Source organism: Zonotrichia leucophrys, chromosome 1A (genome assembly GCF_028769735.1).
Source record: "Zonotrichia leucophrys gambelii isolate GWCS_2022_RI chromosome 1A, RI_Zleu_2.0, whole genome shotgun sequence".
Lineage (NCBI taxonomy): Eukaryota > Metazoa > Chordata > Aves > Passeriformes > Passerellidae > Zonotrichia > Zonotrichia leucophrys.
In genome coordinates, this window is record NC_088170.1 from 39,603,756 (window position 1) to 39,624,577 (window position 20,822).

At 50.1% G+C, this 20,822-nt stretch overlaps 1 protein-coding gene and 1 long non-coding RNA gene across 3 annotated transcripts in view; both read left to right on the forward strand.

The window, feature by feature from the left end:
- Positions 1-3,279, forward strand: part of LOC135442551 (uncharacterized) — a 50,481-nt gene extending 47,202 nt beyond the window's left edge. For both annotated transcript variants that reach the window (XR_010438682.1, XR_010438681.1), the window contains one exon: positions 3,027-3,279. This is a non-coding gene — a long non-coding RNA (uncharacterized LOC135442551). The remainder of the gene's footprint in view (positions 1-3,026) is intronic.
- Positions 3,280-3,307: 28 nt separating this feature from the next.
- Positions 3,308-12,085, forward strand: ELFN2 (extracellular leucine rich repeat and fibronectin type III domain containing 2). Its single transcript, XM_064702450.1, has one exon. It carries the CDS (start codon positions 3,654-3,656, stop codon positions 6,078-6,080), a length of 2,427 nt encoding a protein of 808 aa, XP_064558520.1. The 5' UTR covers positions 3,308-3,653; the 3' UTR covers positions 6,081-12,085.
- The last annotated feature ends 8,737 nt before the right edge of the window (positions 12,086-20,822 follow it).

Consider the following 20,822-nt stretch of genomic DNA (forward strand, 5'->3'; position numbering starts at 1 on the left):
GCTCTCTGCGTTGCAGGATTTGTTCATTCTTGCTTTCCCTGTCCTGTGCCTTCTTGCTCTGTTGCCTGAGAAGCAAGAGAGGGAAACAGCCAACTCCATTGTCAGCACCTTTTAGGCCAGCAAAAAGGACAGAGTGTTGCTTCCTTGTGCTGCTGGACTCCAGTGCTGTGTGATTTATGTTTTTTTGGCTGTGGACAGTTACAGGAGTGCAATAGTGCTGCCCCTCATTCCTGGCCTCCCTTTGACTATGGATTGCCTGGATCAGAGAGCAGCTGCTCCCTAGAGGGCAGGACATGGCTGTGGTAGAGTTGGAGACCAGCACTCCTACAGCAATGCTGTAGCAGGGTTTGATGGTGTTGGGCTGAGCTGAAATGGGGTGCTGGGCCATGGGCAGGGGTGCACTAGGCCATGGATTGGGCTGGATTCAGTGCCCTCAAAACCAGTGTGATGGTGGGGTGACAGGAACCATTGGGAGAATGTCAGGGTCTGTGTATTTCTCATACATGGTTACCTTGGGGACCCAAGGGGACCAATGAGTTTGGCTTGAGGAGTGGCTTGATCCTTCCTGTGGCCTGTGGCTGAGGCAAGGCTACACAGCCCAGGTGGGAGGTAGGCAGGAAGCAGGAATTTCTGCATGGTCCCCTTGGTTTTGGCAAACAGCAACGATAAACACCACCTTTTTTCCTATCTATTCCCTAACCCATCTCTTTCCTTTCCAGACTACGAGGACATCTGCCCTTCCAAACCCTCTGTCCTGCCTGATTGCAGCTCCTTGAGTGGGATGGGGTGGCTCTCAGGGATTGCTGGGTTTGCTGCAGAGGAATGTGGTCCTGGCCATGAGCTTCTCTCTGTGCATGTGCACCATGAACAAGCTACAGCAGGCAATGGTGACTTCAGCACACGTCTGCGCTAGCAGAAGGGGTCAAAGCAAGTGGGCTGGGATGTTCCTGTATGGAGCTGGATATTGTGCAGAGTAATTGGTGAGGTGAGACAGGCAGGCCAGAACATAATGCTCAGAGAAGGATGGTGGCTAAAATCTGTAATCTCTAAATCTTTCCACTCCGTGCTTAGGGTGTGCCCCTGGCCTCTGCTTGGGGTGGACATACTTTGGGCACCAAAGTGCAAAAAGCATGATAGTATCTGCCACTCCTTTGTTCAGTGGAAAAAATCAGGCAAAGTGAAGGAACGGTAGAGATAAAGGTAAAGGGACAGAGATGGTGTGGGGAATTGGCTGTGTCTCTCCATGGAGTCACCTCTGGAAATGGAGGAACAAGGCAGGGACTGGTGCTGAGGAATATCAGAGGTCTGTGGGTCCCAGCCTGTGGAGAGCCAGATGTGCCTCCTAGCTGGCATCTGGGGGAACAGCATCAGGAAATTATTTCTCATTGGATTACAAGACTGAGAAACAAATCAACAGACTGTAAAAACCTCTGCCTTCTGCTTCATTGCTGGCTGAGGCAAAGCTGAGGCAGCAGCTGAAGGTTATCACGTGACAATCATAAGTGACATGAGTTTGGTGGCCTCAGACGATGAGCTGTGGGGAATTGAGGGTTTTTCTCTGTCTTTTCCATTGGTGTAGCTCTTCTCCCCCTTCCCTTCTCGGTCTTGGCTTTACTTTTTTGGATTATTGAATATTTAAGTGTTTCTCTGTGACACTATCTCTGATCCCTTAATCCAGCTGGCCTGGTAATTCCACAGACCCAAATCAGCTCAGATTTCTCCACAGACGTAAGCCTTGTTCCTCAAGGGTTCACTCCTCCTTCATTTATCTTCTTTCATTTTATTTCTGCCCTTTGTGTCTCTGTGCTAGAAATTGGTTCAGCTTTTGCAGCAAAAGCTTCAGCGATATCTTTAGTGAGCAGCCTCCCCCCAAAATAAAAGGGGCAAGAGGGGATCTTTAGTTTTCATTAACCAAGGATCCTTTTCTCTGTGTTTTTACAGAGAAAAATTTCTCCTCAAAATTAAAATTAAAAAAAATAAATAGCAGAGTGCCCATGTGTTTTATCTACTGTATGAAATTATTTCCTCTGTGCTGCCTGAGGACACCCCTGCCGGGCTCCTGTCTCAGCACAGTGGGAGAAGGGTTGAAGCTGTAGCTGGAGAGAAAGGTGCTCCAGGCTGTGTTTTGCAGTCAGAACCAGGAGCTTGCCCAGAGCCCAGAAATACATTTATTGTGGTTTAACAGGCAAATGTCACTTTGTCTGCAAGGTGTTTTCTTACAAAGGGGCAGTGTTCATAGCCCCCAAGGAGAGGTAGTAAAGTACGAAGGTGTGAACTGTGCACCACTCTTTGATGGGGGGTAGATGGGTGATGTGCTTCAGATTAGGAGTTCTGGCATTGTTCGGTGAGAGACTGGAGGCTGGTATTTGACACACTGCCTGCTCCCCACCCTCCCCCTCCACTGTGCTCAAGCCAGACTGGTTCACCTCAACAGCCTTGTCCATGCACCAAGAGTCAGGAACAATTTTTAGAGCAGAAGTGGTTACACGTGGTTTGAATTATTTATCCCTCTTGCATCAAGGAAGGAAGGAAAGAAAAAAAGTGTTTGGCTTTTTTGGAGGGGGTGGGGGGAGAAGCTTGTCTGCATTTTCCCTGCTTCATGCATTCTGTGTACATCATTTCCAGGCAGCTGAAATTTCATGGCTTTGGCTGTGCTTGGGGCTTGCCTTTGTTTACACTAGGGGTTTTGAGCCCCCGCAATAACAGCTTTATGTTTCCCACTCTCCTTTCCCTTCCCCTCTACTCCCACGCCACTGCCTTCCCCCGGGTCCCTGGCTGTGATCACACTACTTAAGGGAGCCCAGATACCCTTCTGCATATCCCTGATATGACATTATACATTGTGAGGGTTCCCTCCTTAAAGGCTTATCAGCACGGCAGGCAGTACCACACCTCTCTTGCTTGCACCCCCCTTAAGGTGTCTCTTCCCCATCTCCCTCTTCTCATGAAACATTGCTGTCTATACACTTATCTCAAAGACCTTTCCAAATGATGCCTCTCCTTGTCTTTTGTGTTTTCTTTTCCAGATTCCAGTGACAGATGGATCTCTCTCATGCACACTTGCTCTTTCCTTCTCTGTATTTTTGTTTTCGACATGTTTGATCCGAAGCTCTGAAGCTTCTCAGAGGGAACCCAGGAAAGAAGGAAGAGAAGGAGTAGAAACCAAGGGAGCGTGAGCGGCACGGGAGGCAGCCCTGCCTTGTTCTTGCAAATCACACTGTGGAGGGGCGGGGGAAGACTAGAGGGGGAGGACTTGGGTTTGTTTTGGGGTGGGTTTGGTGTGGGTGGGGGGTGGGTGGGAGGGGAGAAAAGGGGAAAAAGTGTGTGAGTCGCTCATGAGCATCAAAGAAGATTCATTATCCTCGGCCTGAATTTTTGTTTAGAAAAGAAGCACAAGGTAGTTCCCTTCCGGACCAAACATCCATGGTCATAGCTTTTGGGTGTCCTGGAAGAATATTGCATGTGTTCCCCTTCCTCTATGCTCCTGGATTGACCCAGAGGGCAAGAAGAAATTATGGTGATGACATCTCATAGGACTGGGGTGCTCATTCCCTTCCATTGTTAAACCCCCGTTTTTGCCCCCTAGTTTCTTTTTGCTGTTGTTCTGAGATTTGGCGTTGGTTTTTGTTGGGGATTTCTTTTCCCCCATCCTGATGAGGGCACCACTGCAGACCATGCTGTGCCTGGGGTTGTGGGCAGCTGCCCTGCTCTGCTTGTTTTCCCCCGGCACCGTGCGAGGTGACTGCTGGCTGATTGAGGGGGACAAGGGGTATGTGTGGCTGGCCATCTGCAGCCAGAACCAGCCCCCGTATGAGACCATCCCCCAGCACATCAACAGCACGGTGCACGACTTGCGTCTGAACGAGAACAAGCTCAAGGTGGTGCTGTACTCCTCCCTCAACCGCTTCGGCAACCTGACTGATTTGAACCTGACCAAGAATGAGATCTCCTACATTGAAGATGGGGCTTTCATGGGTCAGTCAAACCTCCAGGTCCTACAGCTGGGCTACAACAAACTCACCAACCTGACAGAGGGCATGTTGCGGGGCATGGCCCGCCTCCAGTTCCTCTTTGTGCAGCATAACCTAATTGAGCTGGTCACCCCTACTGCCTTCTCTGAGTGCCCCAGCTTGATTAGCATTGACCTGTCATCCAACCGCCTCAGCCGTCTGGAGGGCAACACTTTCACCAGCTTGAGCAACCTGATGGTGTGCGAGCTGGCTGGCAACCCCTTCAACTGTGACTGTAGCCTCTATGGCTTCCTTAACTGGCTGGCTCTCTTCAACAACGTCACCAAGAACTATGACCGCCTCCAGTGTGAGACTCCACGAGAGTTTGCCGGGTATCCGCTTCTGGTGCCGCGGCCTCACCACAACCGCAATGCCATCACCATCTTCCAGTCCATGTGCAGAGGGGGCACCATCCCCTCCCTCTCCAGGGTCAACCCAACTCCTTACACCCCTGACTCCCAGCGAGATCTGGATGAGGGGTCAGCCATCAGCCCTGGGGATTTTCTCTCAGTCAAGCCTCCAGCCTCTTCCACCACTGACTCCTCTTTCAGTCCCAGCATCAAACTACATGATGTCACAATCACTTCAGCCATCCTGATGGTCACCATCCCTATGCCCTACAGTAAGATGTATGTGCTGGTGCAATACAACAACAGCTACGTTTCTGACATAGCAACACTGAAGAGCAAGAAGGAATATGTCACTGTCAACAAGCTGAAGGCCCACACTGATTATACATTCTGTGTGGCCTCTATCCGCAACAACAGGCGTTACAATCATACTTGCCTGACCTTTGCAACCCGGAGCAAAGGCAGGGAGGATCCTATTTCCAGTACTTCCACCACTACACACTATATTATGACCACCCTGGGTTGCCTCTTTGGGATGGTCATTGTCCTGGGGGTGGTGTACTACTGCCTGCGGAAGCGGAGGATGCAGGAGGAGAAACAGAAGTCGCTCAATGTCAAAAAGACCATTCTAGAAATGCGCTATGGATCAGATATTGATACCAGTACCATGGTCCATCCTTCCCAGAAGCTGGGTGAGCCACCTGTCATTCCTGTCTCACGGATGTCCTCCATCCCTTCCATGATTGGGGAGAAGTTGCCCCCATCGAAGTCAATGGATGCTGGGATGGAGACTCCCAAAGTCACCACGAAAGGTAACTACATTGAGGTGCGGACAGGTGGTGGGGATGGGCTGGAGAGAACCCAGCGAGATGAGGACCTGAGGGAGCTTGACAATGGGCAAGGCTCAGCTGCTGAGATCTCTACTATAGCCAAGGAGGTAGACAAGGTCAACCAGATCATCAACAACTGTATTGATGCCCTCAAGCTGGACACAGCATCTTTCCTGGGTGGTGGGACTGGTGTTGACTCAGATATGGCCTTTGAGTGCCAGTCCATCCCAGCCGGCTCCTCGACTGGGCTAGAGCGGCCCAGCTTTCTTTCCCCACCCTACAAAGAAAGCTCCCACCACCCTTTGCAGCGCCAGCTCAGTGCTGATGCTGCTGTGGCCAGAAAGACCTGCAGTGTCTCCTCTAGTGGCTCCATCAAGAGCGCCAAGGTCTTTAGCTTGGATGTGCCTGACCACCCGCCACTCAGCAAGTCTGACTCCAAATACATTGAGAAGGGCAGCCCACTAAACAGCCCTTTGGATCGTCTTCCCTTGGTGTCTCCGAGCGCCATCCACCACTTGGAGGTCAAGCCTTCTTACCATTGCAGCGAGCACCGTCACTCCTTCCCGGCCCTGTACTATGAGGAGAGCGCTGACACCTTGAGCCAGCGGGTGTCATTCCTCAAGCCACTGTCCCGGTCCAAGCGAGACTCCACGTACTCCCAGCTCTCCCCCAGACACTACTTCTCGGGCTACTCCTCCAGCCCCGAGTACTCCTCAGAGAGCACCCACAAGATCTGGGAGCGATTCCGGCCTTACAAGAAGCATCACAGGGAGGAGGTTTACATGGCAGCTGGGCATGCCCTGCGGAAGAAAGTTCAATTTGCCAAGGACGAGGATCTGCATGACATCCTGGATTACTGGAAAGGAGTCTCTGCTCAGCAGAAGCTGTGACTCTTCCTCAAAAGGAAACAATACAAACCAAGACCCTCCGCCCCCTCCAACAACCAGAAAAAAAAGCCACTTGACTGTGAAAAATAAACCAACAACAAAATACTCCTGACAAATACAAAACTGACAAAACCTTTTCTTAAAGTTTACAACAACTCTTACACAGACACACACACTGACACACACACTGACACACACACACACACACACACACACACGCCGAATTGTCTCTACTGTGTTACGGGGACCATTGTTCTGCCCACAGATGGCTGGGAGGAGCGCCCTGCACTGACACTGTGGTAACAATGTTGGAATGTGGGTGGGTGGGAATGGCCTGGGAGTGGGTGGCAGTGGTGGTAGGAGAAGGGCAAAGATGGACACTCACTGGGCATGAAACTCAGCTGTGAACTATTCATCTTTCTGTTCCTGTTGAAGGCTGATTTTTCTTTTGGGTGGGAAGGAAGGACTTTGGTTTAGAAAGATTCCTTGTCCACCTTGTACACCTGCTATGCCAAATCTTCCATCACTAACTTTTTCCCTCATTTTCTTTAGCAGTGGAGGCTTTTCTCTTTCTCCTGTCCCCTTCCAAAAAAGATGGGAATTGCTGGAAGAAGTTCCCTCCCTTCTTTTCCTTTGCCCTTCCCTATCCTCTCTGTTAAGGGTCCCTGGACTTGAACTTCTTGTTCAGATACTTCACAAACCTCTGTCTTCCTCAGAGGAAGGAGAAGAGATGTGAAGGACCAAGGTGGGTAGGACCTGCCGTATAAGAGGCTCTGTGCCCTTGCTGCTCTTCCTCCTTCCCTTCTCCTGCCACATTGCTGCTGATGAACACCAGCAGTATGGAGGGACGGGCATTCCCCAGGCCTTCTCAGAGCCAGTTTTCTGCCAGTTGGTGGGGAGAAACAGGTTGTGAATATTCTCTTTGGCATGGCAAGCCAGGTCCTCAAGGAGTGGTGGAGGAAAAGGCAGGAAGGTCTGGTCTATCAGAGGTGTATGGGGTTCCCATTTCTCCGTGAGTGTTACAGGTCAGAGGTCCTCTTCACCCCACCTGCCTATGCTCAGTCTGCCCTTGTCTAGTCAGTTTAAAACTCTCTGTTCATGTCCCCTTTACTATGAGGAAGGGACTTGGGGAGGACCTCAGCAGAGCAAGTTCTCCTTGAAGCCTCTGCAGCTCTTCCCAACTGATTTACACCATGGGCTGTGGGGTGGGTGTCCATGAGAAGAGTATCATCCAACCTCCTCACTTCCAGGTGAATGTGAAGGACAGGATTTCAGCTGCTCACCTTACTGGGTTGGCCTCAAAAAGAGTCTTTCTCTTGTATAGGCTATGGATGTTCTGGCACGGATAGGGGACAGCCTAGGGTGAGCACAGGAGCACAGGAAACAAATGGGATGTGAGAATGGGGCCTGGGAGTAGCCCAAGAAGTATGGCCTGGAAGAAGCTCCCTTAGGTGTGCAGCCACACTGTGTGTGCCAGGATAGAGGAGGACTCCAGCATCTGGATGGCAATGTTTCTTTGACTACTTAGACGCCCTCGTGAGAGCGAGAACAACACATCATCTCCTAATCCTCACAGGTGTGACAAACTTTTCTTAGGGATCCTGTCATGTCTTGACAAAATCCCAGTTGCACTTGCTAGATCCCAGCCTCTGCCTCTTGCATAGAAAATCTGTCACACTTGACAATAAGCCTACTGCCCTCTCCACCTATTCCCATTTTTGAGCAATGCAATAAAGCACAATCTTGGCACTATCTCCCCCAGTGTTTTTCTGTCAGGCAGGGGGGCTGCCTGCTGAACTTATCTTTATGCAGCACAGTGAGCCTCCTTTCCATGATCTGCCCAACACTTGACCATAGTTCACCTCTGTCAGGATGAGGGTGAGGGCCTATGTTTTGTTGGCCTTCCCTGAGTAGTTATTTCCTCTTTGAGGTGCTCCTCAGAAGACCCAGTGTTTTTGGGGGCCCTGGGAGAAGGATGAGGGTGTAGGAGCTTCTCTAGGAGGGATTTACATTCTGCATGCAGAGAACTTGCCTGTTACTGCCAGGTAGTAGCAATGCCACCTGTGAGAGCTGGCTTCTGTGCCACACATGACAATTTCACTGTCTGTAAGTGAGGTGGAGCCATAGGCAGAGTCTGATGCCTGAAAACCAGAGCAGGTATCCCCAGAGTGTAAACCTATGAAGATCTGTGGAGTTTCTTCCTTGTAGGGATGCTGATGGTAACAATCCTAAGCCAGGTCCTGACCCCATTGCTTCAGACTTTTCACTGTCAGCCTGCTTTCCCACAGTCAAAGCATTATTTTGCCTTGAGTCCAGACGTGTTTGTGGGACTGACTCCATACGGTAAGAGCCAATCCAACCCAGAGGAAGGGGTGTGTGTGCACATGTGTGTGTGCACCTGGATGCAGGAGGATGAAGGGAAGTCACAACTCAGTCACATCACTGCTGGCAGCTGTCCCTCCATGTTGGGGCTGTGCAGCAAACCAAGACAGGTAAATGCTGTGAGAGATGCTTAGGCACAACAGAGAGATCCCCAGCTACCCCTCAGGGCAAGCTCAGTGGTCTTCCAGCACGGCAACCATCCAAGCAGAAAAGACTAATGGCTGGGGCACAGAACTGATCAGAAAAAGGGGGATGACAGGCTAGGGGGGATGGAGTCTGGTTCCTCTCTCCAACTCTTCCCTCCCTGTGCTTCTCTGCCGTGTGGTCTTGTGAACAGTTCTGCTCAGTCAATACTTTAGGGGGAGCATTAACTTATAAAGGTTTCTGCTTTTTCCCCTCAGCACCTCAATGAGGCAGAAAAGAAAGGTCAGGGATACAGCTATCATCAGGCCCTTCTTTTTTCTCTGGTGGGGGTAAGGCTCGATAGGAGGGAAAAGTAATTTCTCTCCCAGCTGTAGCCCCCATTTCAAACCATTGGATGAAGTTTGCACAAGATGGACTGTTCTGTGGGAGGAAGAGGGCAAGGAAGGGGAACAAAGTGTCTCACCTTCCTTCCTCCTCCCTACTTCTTTGTCCTGCTCCCTCCCTCAGGATGAGGGCTCACAAAGTGATGCCAGCCCTGTTGGAGGAAAGCAGATTTAACGTTCTATTTGCATGACAATTTTACTGTATTTTTCTGAGCAAACACCTGTTGTGTATGTGCCAGTTTGTTGGAATTTAACCTCCTCCCTCCAAGTCTCTCCTGTCCTTGTCCCTGTTTTCTCTGCTCCTTTCATTGATCTCTGATGTGATTTTATGAGAGACTCCTACCAGTCTGAGATGGAACATACCCCAAGGAGAACCCAAACCAATCACCCCATAAACCTCATTCCTTCTTCTTTCCAGTGTCCCCCTTTCCCTTGCTCCAAACGTGGTCTCTCAGCTGCTTTTCAGTCATGTGTGTAAAGGGGTAGGTGTTATATACCAAAGGCCTGCTCTTTCTAGTGGCCATCGTTTCTCCTTGTTATTGAGGAACAGGAGTGAGGCCTGTCAAGATAGATCTTGTAAGAGAAATGGTCACCACCCTCCCTTTGCCCTGGTTGCTCTTTCCCAAAAAGCAAGGTTATTCTTGAGGGAACGTGGAGTGCTTTAGCTGAAGAGAAACCTCTGATACAGTGAAAATTTGATGTGCAGCTGATTTCAATCACTTGGAAGATGTCCCACCACCTTTCTCTTATTGGTTGCATGGAACTCTGAATTAGGTCTATCCTATGCATTCTCCGCCGTGGCTGGCCTGACAGAGGGAGGGGCCTCAAAAACCTCTGTGTTGGCAAAATGTGGAGAAACTGCCTCATGTTTCTAAGGCCTCTGAGGCTTGGCTTTGGCAAGTCCCTCAATGCTGCCTTCTCCCAGGGCAAAGTGGACTTCTGGGGCCAAACCAAGCCCAAACTCTTTCATACTTTATTTCTGGTTTGGTGACTCTTGGCAGAGGAAACAGGGGTTTGGTTCACCTCACTGGACATTGTGGAGAGTGAGGAATGAGGTTGGGTGCAGCCCTGCCCTCAAGTCCCAGGAACAGCCTTGGGGAGAAGCCTGGGCTGGGGTCCTGCACCCAGGGGAGTGAAGGTGAGACTCTGTTCCTCACAGTGGGGCAGAGATCTTTCCCATATCTGCTGGTGCTGCCCCAGTTTATGCTGCAGTACCATGTTCTCTTCTCCCCCTCCCCACTCTTCCATACTGAATAAATCCCTCTTGAGGCAGGTGTGAAATATTCATGACTGACAAATGAAGAATTATGTCGGGCTGAGGAGGCCTCTGTGTGTTTGCAATGCTAATCAGCCTTCTTGGCTGGAGGAGGCTCTGCCTGGCAGGCTTGAAGGAAGGAGGGGAAGATGCAGGAGGAAGGTGGAAAAGGAGCTGAGAAAGAGACGAGGGGCAGACACAGTAGGGGTGAATAAGGTATGGTGAGACCAAGGAGTGGTCAGACAAGGAGGTAACAGGTAGAGGGAGTTGGAGAAGGTGTAGAAGAGGGACAGGCTGAAAGACCTGGGGAAGAGATAGCTACAGTGGAAAGAATGGGATGATAAAGGGACAAAGGGAACAGCAAGGAAAAGGATTGAGTGCAGGGGTGAAGGCTCTCTGAGAGGAGGTGGGGAATAAGTCAGCAGTGCCTGGAGAAAACAATCTGAGCAGACTTCATGATGAGCTGTGACCCCTCTCTGTAGGGCAGAGCTCAGTGCTACAGGGTGGGCAGCTGCCATCTGGGTAGGAGCTGGACCCAAGCCCCAAAAGCACACTTGCCATGCTTGTTGCTGACTGGAAAGCTCAGCTACATCAGGAAGGACACACAGCCTCCAGGAGCCCGGAGAACATCCCTTCCACCATCACCACCTCCTTCCACACAAGATGCAGTCAACAAGACCCTCATGGAGCTGTGTCCTCTTGCTGGAGCCAGCCTGCTGCCCCTCCACTATCTGAGCAGGAGGGAACCTCCTCAGGGTGGCTTGGTGAGGGACGGACACTTTGTGCCACCCCACACCGGGCTATGGGGGTTTCTTGTAGGGCTGGTGGAGCCTGCCCCACCTCAGCCATGCCCTGCCCACCCTATCTGAGCAGGTGTTCTTAGGTCCTTCCCCGGAGAAGGGACAGAGGGGAGCACCTGTTGTGTCCCCCCTACACACGCACGCATTCCCAGCCCCGTCCCTCAGCCGCTTTGGCCTTGTACTGTGAGGGGCGTTCTCGGTCTGCCTGCCCTTGGCTGTCCCCCCACGCGCCCCGGGGAGGTGTCTCTGTCCCTGCCATCCTACTAGGGCGGCTCTCTGCAGGGCTGCCCCAACCCGCCCCGTCCCTGAGTGGAGAGAGGGCATCCTCTGCCTGGCATCTCCTTGTCCCTCTTCCCCTGCTCCTTCTCCTCCCTGCCCCAGCAGGGGTCGAGTTCCCTCCTCCCCCTGTACGGCCCCCTCCGATGCCCCATCCCCGCGCGTTCGGCTTGGCCTTTGCCTCCCCGTAACTACCACCGCCACTGTGAGGCCTTGCTCCTGGCTGGCCTGTCCCACCTTCCTGCTCTCCACCTTCCCAGGGGGAAGAGGAAGAGCCTGTCCGGGTCAGGCCAGACCCTCCAGGGCTGGTACGGCTGGTCCATCCACAAGCACAGCGTCTGGGGTGAGGGGGTGGGAAGGGGCGGGCAGCTGCCGGGCACAGAGAAGGGGGTGTCAGCCCGTGAATGTAAGGAAGGGCCTGGGAGGCAGCTGCTGGGACTGGCTCCTTGTGGCCTCTTTGGTGTTCCTCCTTCCGTAACAACCCTGTGACCCCCCGGTTGTGTATGGACAAATTTAAGTTGGAGTTACATTCTTTACTTTCTTCTTATTTTTTGAATTTATTTTCTTTTCTTCTTTTAGAATTGTATTTCTTTCTTGTTCTTTTCTTTATTTTTTTTCTCTCTTTCCTTCTTTTCCTGTTTTAAAACTGAATGGCACGAAATCGTTTTTCCTCAACTCGGAGATTCCTGTATGGAGAAAATCAATTTCTATATTTGCAATAAATTTCTTATTTAAAAAAAAACAAAACCAAGAAAAAACCTAAAAAAAAAATCAACAAGCAAAAACTATAAAAAGCTGCTTCTGAGTCCATTTGTTCCAGATTTGTCTGGTAGAGAAGGTTGGATGGGATGGGATGATATGGGACGGGATGGGACAGGACAGGACGGGGTGGGATGGGACGGGGTGGGATGGGATGGGATGGGATGGGATGGGATGGGATGGGATGGGATGGGATGGGATGGGATGGGACGGGATGGGACGGAACAGGATGGGATGGGACAGTATGGGATGGGACGAGATGGGAAGAAACAGGGTATGGGTGAAACTGAGAGAGTTGGGTCAGGGCATGGGAGGATTGTCCCAGGCACCCAGTGGTCACTTGCTTCTCCCAAACACACGGTTTCTCTTCCCTTGGCTATTGCCTGTTTTGGACACCAAATTATTTTCACCCAGTTGTCAGTTCTGTCATGATACCAGCCCTTTCCTGCACCAATCAGCACCCAGGTTCTGCTCCACCCAGGGCAGCCAGGTTCTGCCCCACCCATGGGCAGGTCTTCCTTGCCCATGACCTACACAAGAAATCCTCTGTCTGAGCTCCAGAGCTCTCTGGAGGAAGGCAACCCAAGGCAGGCGATCCAGCCGTGGGTAATGACTGAGCAATCTGCAGCCTAATCCACCAGCAGATATCCTGATCTCAGCTCTTCCTAAGCATCAATATTTAAAGTCAAGAATACAGGCAGCAAATCCATGCCTATTGGTGCATTTATACACATAATTAGGCCAATTTGTGTATGGTGACATAGCAGCCATTCCCTTGCATGTCTTGTCTCTTCTCTGTCTCCTGTTTCTTAATGTTTCTAGTTTCTCCTGAGAATGGCATGGCTCCTTGGCTCAGAGGGTTTCTTTTTTTTTTGCTCTTGCACATCCAGCTCTGATTAGACAAATCTAGCCATGGCTTCTAGGCTTTGTTATTGAGTGTGCTGAGCTCACAGTCTCTGCTTCTTGTGTAGCAAAGGACAGGAATTAATGGTTCTAGGGAGTTGTGACTATGGACACAATTGCTCCCGGATATATATGCTGCAGTAGCTGATGACTCTTATTAATGCTTGAATTGATTTGAGAGCAAACCTAGGAGCAGATGCTACTACAGGCAGATGCTTCACAGTCTGACATGTTCTCCACTGGACTTGGGAAGAATGATTGAGTTTGGGAGGGAATGGTGGTGGGCTGTGTATCTCTGGAGGGTGGACAGTGGTACATAGCAAAGAGGAGCTCTTCTGGGGTTAATCTTCATCTGCTTGGTGGAAAGGTGGATGTTTCAGTCAAAGTGATGTTTCCTGGCATCTGCATCTCTGCAGTGCAGGGATTCAGGCCTTCTGAGACAGGGAATCTTCAGACCTTGGGAGGAATTAATGCATAAATTATAAAGAGGCATAATCTAATCAGTAGAGAGCCCCCATGCTGTTTATTTTGTTGCTAAATTCGATTTTGTCTCCACAGTACTTGCATTTCATTTGGTTGCTCTGCCACAGGGATGAGAAAGGACAAGATGTATTTGCAAATGCTGTCTAGGGGGAGCAGGAAGCTTTGGGAAGGGAAGACTGTCAGGGCTGAAGACATCATAAATGTCCTGAAGCCACGTGAGGGCTGTTGGGCTGAGGGGATGTGGAGGAACTGTAGCCAGTCCTCTGGGCCAAAATGATTTGTGGTGAAAGAGTTAAGCAGTGCTTGTATTTAAACAGCCTTTGGTTGATTCCAGTCAGAGAGCTTAGGAGTCCTCTGCTCTGCACACTGTTGTGTGAGATGGTGTGTGTCCAGAGAAGACATGAGGTGTGAGCTGTGTCTGTGTGTCTGCATTACTCTCGCAAGTGCCTCTGGATGTAACTGTGTCCAACAGACTGCAGTTACTGCAGCAAACCACTCTGACCTTTGTCTCCAGAACCTGCTTGGTGGACCATGATGTCTGCATCATGGAGTGAGAGAAGGGCCCAGGGCTGTGGACAGGGAAGTGGCTGCAGTGTGCAGTGTGAGGGTGGCCAGAGTGACTTGGGGAAGAACAGGGGTTCTTTGCACAGCCTCATTATTTGGTTGCCTGCAGACTGAGGAAGACTGTTTTATGTTTTCTTGTGGTTGGTTTGTGCTGATGTGGTTCTTTTTCACCCTTATGAAGTTCAGTGACTTATCCAAGCCATAATTTGCTGCAGCACAGATAGACCTGACCTGGCCCCAGAGCCTTTTGCTGGAAGTCATACGGGACAGTTGTCATCTCTTTGCCCATGTGGACGTGTGCATGTGCCTCTGTGTCGCGGTACCGACAGGCAAGTAGCAACATTGCCCTCTTCTGGACTGACTGTAGGCACTGGAAGAGCATCCCTGATGGAATGGCAGAACAATCCTTCTTCCACTGCAGAGCTAACAACCTTTCTGGGTCTTGATTTCCCATCCAAATCTTGGTGGCTTTTACAATAGCCAGCTTGGATTAGAAGATACTTCTCTGCAGCACTAAGTGCCTGGGCATCTTGAGCCACCATGACTCCTAAGAGAGCAGAGTGAGGAATGTCTCCTCTCCAGATAATGTTGACTCCAATGGAACCAGTAACCAAGAGCTCTGGAGGGCAGTGAACATGTGGTTGAAGATGTGAGGGTCATGCTGCTGAACCTTGTCCTGAGGGCTGTCTCTCAAGGGGATGAGAGCAGTGCTAGGGAATGGTCAGGCTAACATCTTTCCCCACGTCTTGGATGCCTTTTCAATTAAAACACAAATGTGTGTATTGCGCAGAGCTGGAGGACAGACTGAGAGCTACGCAGAGCCCAAGGGAATTTGGGATTCCCAAACTGGGATTCCCAAGTGCACAGGCCATGCTCACCTGTAGCAGGGGAGCAGAGAATGTCACTGAAGAGCCTCTACATTTTCCTTCTCACCCTTGGAGAAACACAAACTGAGAGAAAGAAAACCCAACCAGCCTGAAAGTGAAATATTTAGGAATGAAAGGATAACAGAGAAGAAATGTAGACTTGAATACTTATATGAAGGTTCCCTTGCACTGTTAAGATGATGGGTAGATCACTATCACTGCTGGTCCCCTACAGGGACAAACCTGAGATTCTGCCACAGCTTTGGTGGGACTGTGGCAGTGTCAAGAACTGCTCCATTCCTTGGCTTCCCAAATATTCAACAGGGATCTGTGTCTTCCCCTCCCTTGTCAGGCTCCTTGGAACAGGGTCTGTCTCTCACAACATGGTTATGTGATACCTCTTACGGTAGGATTGCCAGGCTCCTCAGGGACTGGCAGTTAACATGCATTCCCAAAGGAGAAAGGAACGGCATCTAAAATGAGTCCAAGGAGCTGTATTGGTGACTCCTGCTAAGCAAGGCAGAAGTAAGCAGGTGCCCAGCCAATGCTACTGTGGAAAATGAATCAAAGTCTTCATCACTTTTTAAATAAGAAACACTTCAAAAAAGAAAAGTATTCTGCTCCATCTTTCTGTTGGCAGAAAGGGCATCATTAAGAATTCATTGCAACTTCTGCACCCAATTTTCCGGCCCGGTGCCTTGTCCCACTTGTCTTGCTCCAGCTCCAAAGACAGTGGAGGCTGTGCCATGAGTATCGAGGCACAAATGGAACCTGAATAATAAGATGAAACCTGAAGAATGGCTGGGGGGATCTGGGGACCTCTGGGGAGAAGTGGCTGAAGAAGGGAAAAGCATTGCCAGGTGTGGAGCATGAGGAAGAGTCAGACTTGCCCGCAGACTTGCCAGCAAATAGGCACAAACCTGCCTCAGCTGCCTGCTGTTTCTAGACAGTAACACACACCTGGGGATTTCTTTCTACTCTGTCCTTTCCCTTCCTGAACATTTGGAGTTGATGACTGGGGACTCCTAACATCCAGAAATGGCATTGTTGGACCAAGGTCCTGAGCTGCAAGACACTGATGCAGCTGACAAAGGTGGCCAAGCCAAGCCAAGCCAAGCCAAGCCAAGCCAAGCCAAGCCAAGCCAAGCTGTGTCATGGGGTGGATTCAACAGGACAGGATGGTGCAGGTTAAATCTATAAAGGCTGCAGTGACTGTGCCTGTTGTGTGGGAGTGCCTTCAGATAAAGGAAGTGGCTGCTTAATGTCATGATACCTGCTTGTCTGGAGGAAAAGGGGCCTCATTTTGGGCTTTGCTCAAATTGGGCATTGAGCCAGAACACACATGAGATTCCAGCTTCTCATCCCTTTATGATAAGTGGGGAAAGAGCTATTGCCTCTGTTTCTCTGCTGTACATTTTCTGTCTTGTGTCACTGTCAGCCACAGTATTTCCTACCTGTGACACCTGTTTCTCTTTCTCTCTGCTTCTCTAGTGGCAGCCAAGGAGATAATTGGTATTTTTGACTCTGTCTGTTGAGCTCTTTGTGCCAGAAGCTGCCAGATGAAGCTGTGAATTATATAATAAGGGTTAATTAGAGGCTTTTCAGGGCCATATTAGCATACCCCATGAGAGTGGTGCCCTCCTTTTTGGGCCATTGTAGGAAACAGTGCTTATGGGGAAGAGGAGCAAGGAGGTGTCAGTGGCATTGATGGTGGTTGTGGTGGCCAGGAAAAGGATATTCTGGCTCCTTAGTGGCACTAGAGGTGCTGGGGTGGAGCACACAACTCAGGAGAGAGAGAAGCAAGGTTAGACACAGACTGATGGGGTGGAAGTGAAGGGTTTTTAAACTCCTGTAGAGCTGTGAGCTGGTGTTGGAGGGGTAGCTGGGTGCCAGATCCCTCACTGGTCCTTCTTCCTCCCTCCACTGCTGCAGGGAGCTGAGCTAGAAGGTAGAACTTGCCAGGGCAATGTCCAGAGAGAGCAAGGCTTGAGTGACCTCTGAAAAGCCCTCAGCACCCACGACTGCCAGGTGACAGCTCTGCTCCTGGATGAATAGTCTGCTTCTCTAAGAAGGCACCATGGGCCCAATCCTGCCTCTCCAAGAAGGTTGTCCTGCCTGTGGCTGAGTGTGCAGCAGGGGCAGAGCACCACCCCAGCGGTGGAGTGTGAGAGGGAGAGAGGGGATGCTCCAGGTTTTGCTGTCCCTGTTGTCTCAGAGCTTCTCTGTCTACATCTGCCTTCACTCTGCATGTGCTGGGTTGTGTGACCTTGGGGTTGGTGGGGAGACCCTGCTCCCTCAGCCCCTCCCAGCTGCTGTGCACAGAAGGGGGCACTGATTTCCCCAGCCCTGAAGGTGAAACTGCCTGAGGCACCTCAGCCAGCCCAGAAAGAAGATTTAGATGACAGATCTCCTTCCTGCTTTCAATTGTTGCTGTGCAGGGATGCTTTGCAGTGGTTGGATTTGCCAGCACAGCCTCTCTACACCCCCATGCCCTCTCAGAGGAATAAGAAACTTGTTGCTTGCAGGCCTTGGAGCCATCACTTTGGCATATTATGGAATGTTTCCACTGAAAAGTGTAATCTTGCAAGGTGACTACATCTGTGAATTCCCACAGTTACAGCACAACACACATTCCTGGGGCTGAGGACACTGAAGAAGTCCCCTCTGGCTCTGAGGGATGAATGGACTTGCCTGGGTCTCTTGGTAAGTGATATCCCTTGTTCCTCAGATAGAGTTCATGAAACACCTTTGGGAAATGGAAGAGATTTGTCTCCCTTGGTTTCTCTTCACACCACGAAGTCCCAAGTCTGGTCAGTGTGGTGGATGGAGGGAAGCAGCACATGATGGCAGCCAAACCTCTGGGCTTCTTCTGCCTGGCTACCTGTGAGAACCAGCCAGTCACCAAAACACTGTCAGAACAGGACACAGGGTCTCCTCTCACCTCTGATTTACCTTCCAGGCCATCAGCTCCCTCCTCCTTTCCTGCAAACTGTGCTCTCCTCACAATTTTTAACCACTCCCTTCACACTCTCCTTTTTTCCTGTTTTCTCTGTTCTCCTTCACTGACCCTCACCTCTCTGTTCACCGGGGAATAATGATTTATTTTTTCTCCCCTCCCCTCCACCTTCTTAATATTTTCTCTCACCATCTTCCATCTGTTATCCTTTTCCTATTTCTCCATTTCTTTCCTTCCATTCAACCTCCTCTGTCTCCTCCCCTATCCACATATTTTCCCCTCTCATATAATGTCTAATATAATTCCTCACATCTTGAGTCATCCAGACCTGCAAGGAAATGGTTTCCCACAGGGAAACAGAATGTGAGAAACATCTTTATTCACCAAAAATTAAATATTGACCATATGGGGTGGGGGAAAAAAAAAAAGGCAAAAAAAAAAAAAGGCAAAAAAAAAAAAGCAAAAGCCAGCTCATTGTTCAGAAGTGGATGAAAAAAGCCAAAACTTGGGTTTTTTCATGAGCAATATTCAGAACCGGGTTCAGAGGATTTCTGCATCAATATGCACTGAAAATGCTGCTGAGGTTCTCAGGCACTGCAGTGGGGCCAACCTGCACAGCACTGGGGCAGACAGAAGGGGGAATCTGAGATACAATCAGTGCATGAAACAGACTTAGTGTGTGAGTCAGCTGGATATTCTCTGCTGCAGTCATTTCTGAGGTGATGTCTCTGCCCAAATTACTCCAGCAGTGACTCTTTCAGAAATGGCTGTGGTTGTGGGCTGCAAGGGCAGGGGCCCTCTTCTAGCACTGTGCCACACCATCAGACATAGGAGCCTGGTGAACACTCAAACCCTCCCTGGAAAGTACTTCCAGGAGGGATCAAGCACCTTGCCCTACAGACACATTTCCCTGCTGGATGTCCAGATCTCTCATTAAATGTTTTCAGCTGTAACCAGCTTCTTCCACACCCTGACCCCAGAGATGACCTACTGCAGCGCCTGAGCATCACCCACAGGCTGGAATTTCTCAACAAAGACTGCAGTACAGAGGAAGTCAGATTTGGACAGAGGCATCACCTCAGAAATGACTGAAGGAGAGAAAGTAACATACTGTTCTTGCAGGCAGGGGACAGACTCAGCACCACACAGAATGACTCAGAGAGCAGCTTTGGTGGGCAGAGAAAGAAAATCTCAATGAATCCCGCAGGCCTTTCTGTTTCAGTGATCTATTAAACAAACCATAACTCTATGTACAGCAAGTACAGCCTTAATCCCATGTGATCCTGATATTTTTAGCAGCTTGCTCATGGGACTTTTTGCTTCACTAACAGGCGCCCTGAAGCCAGAGCCCAAAGATTCCTAGTTAATAGGTAGATCTCAGGTGAAAACCCAGGTCTGCAAGTGCTGCAGTGAGAGACACAAGATGTTTGATTACAAGAAAAACGTCTTGGGATCTAGCTGAACCAGCCGTTCTACAGCTGGATTTTAGGCTAAATCACTGTGTAACCCTGTTGGGATCCATGGAGATGGGGAGAGGTTGGAGAGGCAGGCATCTGCTTCATCAGTGCTTGGGACACGGGTGGTGGAGCAGTGTGGGATGCTGATGCACACTGAGGCAGGAGGTTGGGAGAGGAGCTGGCAGAGTGCTGGCAATGGGATGTGCCTTCCAGCAGAGCCCTTGGGAGGCTGTGGTGTTTCTCTGCAGGGCACCAGGCCTCTCCCCAGCTGATCCCAGGCCAAGCTGAGTGTTCTGGGGCAGTGTGGGGCAGTCTCCAGGCCCTGCAGAGGCTGTGGCTGTGTGAGGATCTGTGACCAGGCTCTGGGGCTGCAGCTGGGCCCCTCTGCTCTGTGATGTGGAGCATGGGCATCCCACCTGCTGTTACAAATGAGGGGATTTGGTGGGCAGGAAAGGATTCCCCTGATGGGTCAGCTCCTTCTACTGTCACCACCTGGAACTATCTGCACAGAAGAGATTCCTTGGATCTGCACCAGGGTTCCTTGGACAGCACACATCCAGAAGGCTCTTGCCAGAAACATTCCCTGCAGACAGCCATGGCATCAGGGTCTCTCATCTTCCAGATGGGGCAGCCCTCACTGCTTACTCCTCCATTGCTGGGATCTCAGGCAGGAAAAAGGCCCACTGGAGGAAGGCACAGGTTTTCTGGTCTGTATGATCATCTCCAGGTGACCACCAGGAAGAAGCAGCAAATTTATCTTCACAGGTATCATGACCTTTCTTCAAATGAAGGAAATATTTTGTGGAAAAGCAGCAGAAAATTTGCCATATCAGCATGAATCAAAGCTGTCTGCATTTTCTCCTCCACTGAGGATTCTAAAATTACAAATTATCTGAAGAAGGCAAACAAGGCAAAAGTACTGGCTACTCCTTCCCAAGTGAGAACATTGAGTATCCTTGAAATTATTAAACATATAGTTTAAGAAAAATTCAAGAAAAAGTATCATAGTAAAATAGCTGATGAATTTCCTCACCAAATAGCTGATGAATTTCCTCACCAAAATGTGTAAACCAAATTTCTCACCAAAATGTGTAAACCAAATTTCTCAAAGTCTTTGAAGTGCTGTTGGCCAGTATTGAGGAGAAAGGGAGAACACTGGGACAGATGGACCTTCATGACAATCCAGTACATCCGTTCTTCTGCATTATTGCACATCTTACCCAACCTCTGTCAGCCTTGTGCCAAGGTCTGCCCAGCAAGGCTGCTGCAATGCTCTGACATGCCAGGTAACTGTTAGCCTGACACTAAGATCATCTGACAGACCTGAGGGGAAAAGAGCTGCATTTGAAACTTCCCAGCATTGCAGCACTGAGACTCAGAATGGAGTTTCTGCAGCTGCTGTTTCCAGTTCTCCCAGCACACTGTTTAGCAATGTATAAAATTCAGATCTTAAAACTATTTGGTGTGGTCCAAAAGGGCAAGTGGTATGTACAGGTAGGAAAAGAGTTTAAATGTAC